We start from the raw sequence: 10,999 nt of genomic DNA, 5'->3' as shown, positions 1-10,999 counted from the left end.
TTTCCCCTTTTTTTTTTCTATATATATTTTTTCACATAGAATAACAGTGTAAAGTACCACTTATCCAATTTTAGCTTAAAAATTGTCCACTTACTTCCCTAAGAGTTTTTTAACCTTATTTACCCAATCTAACAGTGTTTGACAGTATTGCCCTCATTTTAATTTATAAATTACACTCATATATATCTCTCTCTCTCATCCTCCGATTCTGATATGCACAGTCCTCTCTCTCTCTCTCTCTCAGCCATGGCAACTTCGGCGGCCCATTTATCCATGACGCGCCTCCTCCACGAGTGCATAACCTACCAACGCGCCCTGGATCTCAACCTCGACCACCTCCTCTCCCAGGCTCCCAGCGCTCCTACCTCAACAAGCACCTCTCCAATCTCCAGAAATCCTCTCAGGTCCTCGACATCGTCAAGTCCGACACCGACCACGTCCCCTCCACCTGCGAGTGCGACCTCATTGACCACATCAACACTAAGGTCCGCAAGCTCGACCTCGCCCAGTCAAACGTCAACTCCATGCTCCTCCATTTGGACGTGATTGTGGAGCAATTTCTGGGTGCCCAGAGAACTTTTTTTTTTTTTTTTTTTCGTCAGAGGTCCGGGAAGCTCAAAGCTCCACGCCGGAATCAGGTTTGGGCTTCCCTGGCAGGGCTCAGATGACGACACTTTGTTGGACGGCGTGGTTCTGTTTTTTTTTTTTTGGTAAATTTGGAAGAATGCTTATAAGGAAAGAAGAAAGAAGAATGAAAAAAAAGTTCTATTTAGTTATACAAGTCCATTGCGGGGCAATAATATGATTATTGGGAGACAATAATATGAGTATTGGAGGCAATAATATGCATATAAATTGATCAATTGTGCCTGTAGTGTATTCATTTTGGTTTTGAGAGTTTATACAAATACAATTCACTGGAGGCCAATAATATGATTATTGGAGGCAATAATATGATAATTGGGAGCCAATAATATGATTATTGGAGGCAATAATATGATAATTGGGAGGCAATAATATGAGTATTGGGGGGCAATAATATGATTACTAGGGGCAATAATATGGTTACTGGATATTATTAGGGGGCAATAAATTCAGACGTCGGAATCCGATCACCAGTCCGGTAGCCGGATTCCATTGACCGATCGAGGGATTCCGGTCATCGATTGTCGGAGTCGGATCACCGAACCGCCACCGGAGTCAAGCAAGGTCTCCAATGACTTCTTTCCCTAAGTGACAAAAAAGGAGAGGGTAAAATTATCTCAAAAATAAATAAAAATGAATTAAAAAATACTTAATTAAGTATTAGGGAAATAATCTCTTAGAGTGTTTGAGTAAGTGGGCAGTGCTTGGGTAAGTAGCCAATTTTTAAGTTAAAATTGAGTAAATGATCATTTCCCCTTATAATCAGCATTTTTAGTTGAAAAAACTTATCTTTCTAGAATGTGAAAATGTCACTAAAAAAAAAAATGTCACTTATGCTTTATATCAAACAAATTTAATAAAAAATTTAAATATCGAGTCTACTTTAGTAATTACACTAGTAAAACTTGAACGTTTTCAACCATGGTAGCCTTGTAACGGCCAAGAGGGAACGACCCAACCGCATAAACACAACTTCAACAAGTCGCTAACCAAAAGGGCGCCCACCGAACCAAAATTCTATTACTTGTCACAGCCCAAAGGCCACTCTCTGCACACAATCACGACGTTTTTTGCTGGGCATCCGAATGAGACCTGTAATCTGTAGTTCTGTGATTGCCCTGCAAAATCTGGCTCTGTGAAATTAAGGTTAAGGAACTTTAAGCTAAAATTAACAGCCTGAACACAATTCTTGATGCAGGAAGAAGTAACACACAGCAGAGAAAAACCAATTGAGACTCCCAGGGACTTTTTTACAGCCAGCATACAGATATATAGCTAGAGCATAGATTATCTCTACAAATATGACGCCTTTGGATGCATTATATATTTATATTGCAACAGCATACAAAGATAATCAGTACTGTGCAGAACAAAAATCAAAAGGATACTGAATGGATGCTTCACTCTTGTTTTCAGATTCATTCCTTTCCTTTCTTTTCTTAAGTGGGGACTTTTTCAGTTTGCTTGTCCCTTTTCTGCTGTACTGAATGACAATGGTTTTAAAAGACTGGAACCAGTCATGAAGATTGATAAGATCGCCATGCTCCTGAGCCAAGGTGTACCTAAAGTACATGGTGAACATTAGCAACAAGTGCAGAATGCAGCCTTTGAATTATGAGCACAAGTTAATTAACTGCTAAATGAAGGAAAATCATTTATCTTAAGGATTTTAAGTCATAGTAATATAGTATCAGAATTTGAGAAGGCAAGATATATCTATGTACATGTAGGCTTTTGACCTGTTCGTGCCACACACACACACACAAATATATATATACACGAACACGATGCAGGGCATACCATAAATGAGACCGCTTTAAGTACTCAACTGATTAAATTATCCACAAAAGGAAACTATGTTTAAAAAATTAAAAATTAAAAATTAAAAAATAAACTACCGAAGACAGATAATAAGTTATTAAGCAATTCACCGATACAAAGGAAATTCTTGTGAGAAAATATATTGTAAGGTACAAAAAGAAGAATAGGGAAAGACTAAAGATTTACAATAATCGATTAACAATAAGAAGGCAGCAGACATTTTGATTTTTCATCTGATAATGTAGGAAAAACCCTCCACATCTAGACCACAAATTAGTTGGCTATAAGCGAAATGCAATGAAACTACCATCAATTTTCAGAAAGTACTGTGCAAATTTAATTTGCGGCTGATAGCCTGCATCAACAATTGCTGCATCATAGGATTCATAGCTATAATCACTCACATAATAGACGTATCAGGCATTGATGGCAATGGTATGTTGCCACTCCTCCTGCAGCAACTGCATTGTAGGGTTTTATGAAACTCCAAAAGATCAACTTGAATCATTTTCCGTGAGTCTCCAATTAATGCCTGAAATAAGTAAGAAATTGAGAACTGAAAGGAGGTTTTTGGAGTTTCAGAACTAAGTTACAAAATACAGAAGTACAGGCATGCTAGATCAAGACACAAGATCATTGATACAAGATATGCCAATGCTAATCAATTCAATTTTATGAACCTGATAAATACAAACCTGCCAAAAGATACCTATTCTTATTTTCATTATAACAAGTTGCTTATATACTAGTCAGAGTAGCCATCAGAATGCTTACCGATTGAAGGTTTTCAACATTTCTATAGCAAACAATTTCGTGAAAAGCTGTACACTCAATCGGCTTCATGAAATCCCTATCATGAAGGATTTAACAAGAAAATCGAAATATATTAATCCCAGTCATGGATGAAATACAAATATTGAAAAGAAACTTGGTTTCCTCAGATGGTAGCCCAGAACTTTGGTCTAGCCTCAACTTCCAAAAGCCAGTTCATATAAAGACAGACCCCAAAATTTTCTCATGATGACTGAAGATAGACATATAATGCATAAGAAACCTTGTACTGACTCAAGAGCACAGGCAATGCCTTGTGAAAATGAGTTGAACTAAACCCTTTCTTTTATAACTTTTTTCTAAAGCAGATAAGACTTTAAGTAGTAAGTTTCAAAAAAGACGAGCTTTGTTAAAATAATTACCTAACCATGCAATCCATTAGTATAGCGGCTTTTTCATTTATTGATTGTGATTGACCGATCTTTAAGGGACTCCGAGATGTATGTCTTCTGTCAAATGAACAAAGCAAAATCGTCACTAAAAACAGAAGTTCCAACTCTCAAACATATTTGTCATATATGTTTTAGTGGAAACCAAGAGGGGAGAGAGATAGAGAGAGGTGAAATGAAAATAATACCTGGATATCTCCTTCAAATCTGGTTTACAACTTCCTTCGTCTAATTTTACTATTGACTGTAGCTCCTTTACCTTGTCATGAATCTATTTCAAGCACATGAATGATGATCACTCAACCAATCATATATAAATTTAGTATCAACAAATATCACAGTTTAAAGTATGTAAGAGCAACTAGATGAGACACATGAAACTAATAAGGTAACAAATTAATAACAAAACTCAACCACTACAAGGCATTCAGAGTAGTAGACACTTAGGCCACCCAGTAGAAAAGAACTGTTAAGAAGCATATATAAACTTTCTTCTACAAGAGTTAGGCACAAAGTATATGTTGGGTTAAAATGAAAGACAAAAGGATAAAATCTGCACCAGATTCCAAATTATCTTCCATGAATCTGTCCATATTTAATTCCTTCAAATACTTTCACAAAAAGTAGTCTTCTTTTCTCCCAGAGACAAACTCGTCAAGCTAATACTGTTCTTGTTTACCCATTTTACTCGAAGAATCTAAGTATCTCCTAGGTTATGAAACAAAATTTTCTCTACCAATGTAAATATCATCCACAAGCTCACAGGTAATAACAGAACTCTATCAAAAGCTGTTAAGCAAAAGAATCCCATGGAAATTTCTTAGAGACCCATGTATTTGGAGAATTTAACAAGTATGTAATGAAATGACCCTTATGAAATCTCTCACTGAAGTAATTTACCCATATGCTAAAGCAAATCTTATACAAGACTAGTACTCATGCTCAACTAACAGGGACTAGACTACAGAAAGCAAAGAAAAAGAATACAATAAAACTCGAATAAACAACATGAAAAAGCAAAACCCTGAGGCTACTTTATAGCCTGCACGAAAATGCAGTCGTACCTCAGGAACATCCACAGTGAGATTTTTCCAACCATTCAGCAGCCGACAAAGCAATGCTGCAGGAAGATCCCTGATTGTTTGAAGTTTAGACAGTTTAGAGAATAGAGTCTACTGATTAAACAAAAAATAAATCTAAACTACAATAATAAAGTTCTTATTATGAAAATGAATGGAAAAACATTTGAAATGACATCTAAAATAGTGGAACAGAAAAAATGGCACTCATCTAAACTGACTTTAAAGTAGCCTGGTGCTAATAAATATATATATTTTTTTTAAAGGTTCTTTTTTGAGCACCGAGTAGATTTTAGATTTTAACAAAAATAAATTAAATTGAAAAAAACGAAAGAACTAAACCCTGCATGGAATGTGAGAACTTTCTTCTAACCGGTAACAGTAAGACAAGAATAGTTGAGACATAATTCAATTGATCTGTACTCTTAGAAGCTCATCACTTACCTCACTCTACCTAATAATTGGCAAATAAGGCGTCCCTTTCTGTAGCTCAAGTTCTGCTCAAGCATACAGTGATCACTTGACAAAGATTGAACAAAACCTTTTCCAGTTCCAGTAAGACCATCAGAAGCCAATAAGTTGTAAGTATCTGGATCAAGTGCCTCACAAAATAAGTCTATCAATCGAGTTTTGTTACACTTCCCAGCTTCATATAAGCACTGCAACAGACATTTGTGTCAAGAAACATAAAGACCCATTGGATGGTAAACCAGAAAGGTACAATGCCTTTAGAATAAAAAAGAAGAGAGAAACAATAATTTGGTTTCTTCCCAACATCGGGCATTAGCTGCAAAATTTGGCATGTGGCCCAAATCCCTAATGACAAATCAAACTATGCTATTGAGGTTGCACTCTTGGAGAATGATTATGCTTTGGAATGTTGAAACATGAAAAATCACTAGCAAAATAAAAAGAAAAAGGAATCTGAAACTTTACCAGAACAACGGTGCTCCAGAGCTTCTGCAATTTCGTCAACTCTGTCAAACTATGAACTATAGTGACTTCAGTTTGTTCAGCTATTTGATTCCTGGTGATAAATTTTCCAACAGAAGTCAGTACATTATGATTTTGATATAAATTCTTGGCTCGTTCATATAAATAATTATAGATAAGGATATATTATTGACCTTTCTGGATTACCTTGCAAGAGATAAAAGCTCAGAAGCAAGCTTGACCGCTTTCTCACTCTGAACTCCCTGCCATTTTACAGTTTAGTAAGAATATTCCACTTGTTCGGATTAGATGGGGGTAGGGTGGAGATAATCATCAAGGATCCATGACTTGGTAAAATTATAAATGAATATGCACCATCACATTAATGCAATTAATAAGGAGCGATTTTTTATGTATGCTACCTTACTGTCTTCTTTAACAAGCAACCATCCAAGCAGGAAGCTTAAAGGCTCCGTGGAAAAATGTTGTACACATGCTATCTGAAAAATACTATTAACATCAGCAGAGGCCAAGTCGTGCTGACAGGAACACATGAGATGGAATACAACATGGTATAGAATACAATGGTGAAATGATATCCGAAAAAAACAAAAAAAAAACTTAACCGCCAACCTTCAATGCTCTAACAAAAGATGTCAATGTACCATCCTGATTTAAGAAGTAGTTCCGCAGAAAAACAGCCACCTTATGACCAACAGCAAAACCAGAACACTGCCTGACAAGAGCAGCCTCAACAACTGCATCCATCCTCTCAGCAGGCGATCCCAACTTGAAGTTGCAAGGGCACAACTTCTGCAGTACATTTGAAGAAAGTATTTTTCTAGGGGCATCCAGAGTTGTTGCAACGCCCATTATTAAGATGACTGGGATCTTCACAACCCATTCACTGTAAGAAACCCACGAGCAAGATACAACTCAAGGTAAGTGAAACAACAGAAAAAAGAAGATCAAGAATTACAGTGTACAACGAACAAGTACGGCTTGGGGTTAGAATACCTCAACATAAGAATGAAATCAGACAAGACAGCACCACAACATCGTTCCATATCATCTATAATGACAACCACAGGGGAACCATAGTTTCCTTGCCGACTGTACCATGATGCCAGTATGGACATATCAGCAGCCTGATTAATGAAAAAGAAAAGGGTTAGAAGCAAAAATGACATTGGACAAACAACAATAAAATAGTAATCTGAATCTTGCGATATACATATGGATGGAATAAGGAAATGAATATACGTACATCAAAAGTAGACATGAGAAACTGTCTCAATAAACTTGTGAGACAGCCAGCGATCCCATTCTTGGATGAAAAGTCGAAGGAGGAAAGGTTAGCCACATGGCATCCATGGGATTTCAAGCAGAGGCCCAGCTCTTGAAATGTCGAAATATCATCAACAAACTCCATATTATCTGCCCAATTCATCAAGCAATAGCACTGATTACAATTAACCCAACTCCAATTGGATAAGGGACGAAAGTGATGTCTGAGAACATACTGGTGAGAAGGAGCCCAGTGAAGAGCTGTGTACAGGTAACTTGGCTGACAAGAGGAAAAGGGCCAGGAGAAATGGTGGCAAGCGGTTTGATAGCATTGAAGGAATCCCAGACCCAGCGGCGTATGTGATCGAAAACCCGAGCATTGATATTCCGCAGAACATGGTTGATAGTGGATTCAATTCTTGACCAAACTAACTGAAAAGCTTCCATTCTCAACCAGCGTTCATCATCGGATTGCTTCTTGTCGTCGTCGTCGGTCTTTGTGGGGGACAGATCAATACTCCTCCTCCTCCTCCGGGCTTTGCCACTTGAAATTAATTTATCAGATGCTTTGTGGAGAAGGAAACTATGCTGTTTATAAATTAGAGAGAAACCCAACCAAGACATTAGCTGAATTTAGAAGCAGAAACCACAGCATCATAAAAGGAAAACAGGAAATGAACACGATGAAGGGACCTGGAGCTGGCTTTGGGTGGTGTCCGGGGTTGATGAATCTTCACCCGAACTTGCAGATGAGGGAGGCGCCATTGATGCTTTCTTCTCTTCAATTCTGCTATCTAGCCCCAATTTTAGGGTTGGGTTTCCTTGGCGCTAGACTATTTTGGCGGGAAACTCGAGTCTTGTTGGGCTGAATGCCACCTCAACGGCCCAACCGACTCCCAATGAGTTTAAATTTTAATCTGTGTTACTTATTTTAGGTACTAAGTAAATAATATCATTTGTCTTGGGAGGATAAAAGGAAGGAAAATGATGTGCCGACGTATTCCTCTTGTCGTTTGGTCCTTCGCTCGGCTTACCCAACACCGCCAACAACATGTGACCCCGGCTCCACATGCCCCTGAATTATACATTGCGTGGTCCCTGCCCACTGCATGCACCTTTAATGTTAATGTTACTCTCCAAGTCTGGTACCTTTTTGCTCCCCAAACTCGACTCAAATCATTTCTCTGTGTTTACTGTATCCCACGAGGAAAAACCTGTAAAAACAAAACCTTTCAAGTTTCTACACTCACCTAACAAGTGCTTGCATCAAAATAAGGAAATGAATATCACAAGAAACAGGACTTGTGAGACATTGTCTTGTCATACACATATGTTTCAGTTACTTAACCCATTACCCTAGTCTTCTCGGTGAAAGTAAAGCCGGAGTGATTCCCTTTCGTTCTACTCGGTTGATTCGGCTTCTTGGTGGTGCGCTGGGAAGGTACATAGACTGATCCAGCAGAGCTGTTTACTTGGGAGGATTCGTACATGAATGGTGGTGGACCTTGTTAGCCCCAGGGACGTAATCAGTAATTGATAATGGGTTAGGTTAATTGTAGCCAGAGAAGGATTCAAGATGTCAAGTTCAGATAGGTTAGAATAATAAGCTATCTTTTTTCCTGCTAAAAGTATATAAATCTTAAAAAATGATGGAGTTTATTTTTAATAGTTATGTAGTACACATTTTATCGATTAATAATAATTGTATCAACTGTAAATAAATGAATTTAGAGAAATACAACTCATTTATTATACTCAATCCTATCATGAAATATAAAAAAATAGATAAATCTATAAATATTTTGATGTACAATTAGTAAAAAAGAATAGACCCATAAAAGAAAAGGAAAGTGAAAATTAGAAAAAGAAGAAAGAAAGAAAATAAAATAAAATAGAAGAAACATATTCTATTGGTCATTGAACCAATGACTTGAGCTGTGTTAAACCTAAGCTTTAATCAACTAGCCTGTGAGAAAATCATGCAAGAATGGTACACTTCATATATAAAAACATTTTTGGAAAAAATTTGGGTTCGGCTGCAGCCAAAGTAGCCTTATACATGGCTACGTCCTTGGCTAGGCGCCACTCTTATTCAAGAATAGTTTAACTATCGAGGATGACTTGGTCCTTCAATTTAGCTTTAATAATGAGAACTTGGTGGGGTGGTGCTTGTGGTGTAGGTTATTAACGCATGTAGGGAATCCGTGTGTGGGGCTAGCATTGTCGAGGGAGGAGGTGATAGATCCGGTGTTCAAGTGCAGTGCGGATCAACTCAATTAAGGTTTCCTAACCCTACTAGCTGCTAAATGGATGCTCACTATAGTCTTCAGAGCCTATAATCCCTCACCAATCAAGGTTACCTTTGCCTCAGCTATTTGCAGCAGTATCTCTCTGGTGAGGTAGAGTCGTCAAGCTATCATCTAGTGGCAGAAGAGAAAGATTTTGCTAGAGCTAGAGCTTGGAGTTGATGATGAAGCTGAGCTTGCTACTTCCAGTTGAGTTTGACAGTCAGAAAGTCGGTGATGGACGCAAGCAGCTTAGGATTAGTCCTGATGGAGGAACCGACTGAGGGGGTTATGATGTGCTCATATTATCCTAGATATCTACGCCTCTTATTCTTGGTATTTATGTTCAGTTCTCCTTATTTATGATTTCATTTATGTTATTTTAGTGTTTTTGTGGGTTTATTTTATAGATGGAAGAAAAGAAGCTAAATGAGCTAATTAGGATTGAAAAGTTATTTGCAATCTCAAGTCCCATAATCTGCCTATGCAGAACATTCAACTTTGCCGAATTAGGTTACCTTCAGACAAAGGGCTAGCTATGAGGCCGAGAAGGGTAAAAAAAGTCCCTTCAACTCATAAGATGGATGCCACTATGGGGTTGAACAAGAATTCAAATTATCTAGTAATGCTAAGCATAACTCACCGGAGTCAAATCGCACAAGAATGCTAAAAATAGGATTAAAAGCTGGTATGCCTAAGTTTATTTTTCATAAGGTAAAATGTATCATAATGTATAGGGAGTAAACCAAGATGAAAAATAGTAACAAAAGTAGAAAGATAAGTCGAAAGGAAAAAAAAAAAAAAAAGATGTTAAAGATATGTAGAGTGATTATGAATTCATTAATTAAGGGATGGTTAAAACATTTTCACTTACCAAATGAAAAGAAAAAGAGGAGCGAGTTTTGTCATTCTGAGCTCTTCATGCTCCATTCCCGTTATTGGCGGTATGAGTTTTGTTTTCTCACAAAATTAGTACTGCTATGCAGTAATAACAATTTTAAAACAGTAAATGATACATATTACAGTACCAAAATTATACTAATTGCATTATAGAACAGCAATTTTATATCTTTATTAACTGAATTTCTACCTAATACGGCACAACCACCCATATTACGTGAGCTTCCATCCTTCTTCTTTAGGATTTATATCGACTTATTTAATAAATTTCCGACTTCTTTGGCCTAATAATAAATCTCAGTCAACTCCAAATCTTCACATGGTCTTACATAGTCCTAACCTAAAAGATCCCCCCATTTGGAAAGAGTAGTGTGATAAAGAGCTCTATCACAACTAACCTAACCACAACTTTATCATTTTCCTTAATTTACTGCCTCATCATCACTAGGGCCCCGTTTGGTTGACCAGAATGTTACGGTGAGAAAAGAAATTGTATTAATTTTCCTTTTAAGGATGGAATGGAATTGATTTAGCAATATTTCCATTTGTGGTGTTTGGAATGATTCAAGACTTGAGATTAGAAAATGGTTTGAGAGAATTGATTTGTTAATGATTTTTCAATAATGCCCAATCTGTTCAAGTAAATCTCTATTTTGTGTCTGGCTCAAACACTAGGTTACTTATTGACCTTGTGGTAATAGAGTTAATTAGATAATCTCGGAGAATCTTAGAGATCCCTATTCAATGTATGATTGCCTTTCCTTGTATTATTAAGATATTATGTCTTGTAATCCTCTATATAAAGAGACATTTATTATCAATGATAATA

The 10,999-nt window shown here is 37.1% G+C and overlaps 1 protein-coding gene across 4 annotated transcripts; it reads right to left on the bottom strand.

The window, feature by feature from the left end:
• Positions 1-1,074: 1,074 nt before the first annotated feature.
• Positions 1,075-7,859, bottom strand: LOC112176760 (origin of replication complex subunit 3). 4 transcript variants are annotated; one of them, XR_005804270.1, is made up of 17 exons: positions 7,679-7,859; positions 7,222-7,573; positions 6,966-7,135; positions 6,716-6,846; positions 6,332-6,605; positions 6,121-6,198; positions 5,906-5,961; positions 5,702-5,792; positions 5,210-5,424; positions 4,751-4,820; positions 3,875-3,957; positions 3,660-3,746; positions 3,241-3,316; positions 2,871-2,998; positions 2,034-2,207; positions 1,540-1,778; positions 1,075-1,229 (listed from the first exon to the last, which is right to left on the bottom strand). XR_005804270.1 is itself a non-coding variant. In XM_024314830.2 (16 exons), exons 1-16 carry the CDS (start codon positions 7,748-7,750, stop codon positions 1,673-1,675), a joined length of 2,163 nt encoding a protein of 720 aa, XP_024170598.1. In that variant the 5' UTR covers positions 7,751-7,859; the 3' UTR covers positions 1,449-1,672. The 4 variants fall into 4 exon arrangements, 3 of the variants coding, with proteins under 3 accessions (XP_024170598.1, XP_024170606.1, XP_040368210.1); XM_024314830.2 differs by lacking the exon at positions 1,075-1,229 and having other exon boundaries at positions 1,449-1,778; XM_024314838.2 differs by lacking the exon at positions 1,075-1,229 and having other exon boundaries at positions 1,449-1,778; positions 3,660-3,743.
• Positions 7,860-10,999: the final 3,140 nt, after the last annotated feature.

The sequence above is a fragment of the Rosa chinensis genome, chromosome 1, assembly GCF_002994745.2.
Source record: "Rosa chinensis cultivar Old Blush chromosome 1, RchiOBHm-V2, whole genome shotgun sequence".
NCBI lineage: Eukaryota > Viridiplantae > Streptophyta > Magnoliopsida > Rosales > Rosaceae > Rosa > Rosa chinensis.
This window is presented reverse-complemented; position numbering and strand designations above follow the sequence as displayed.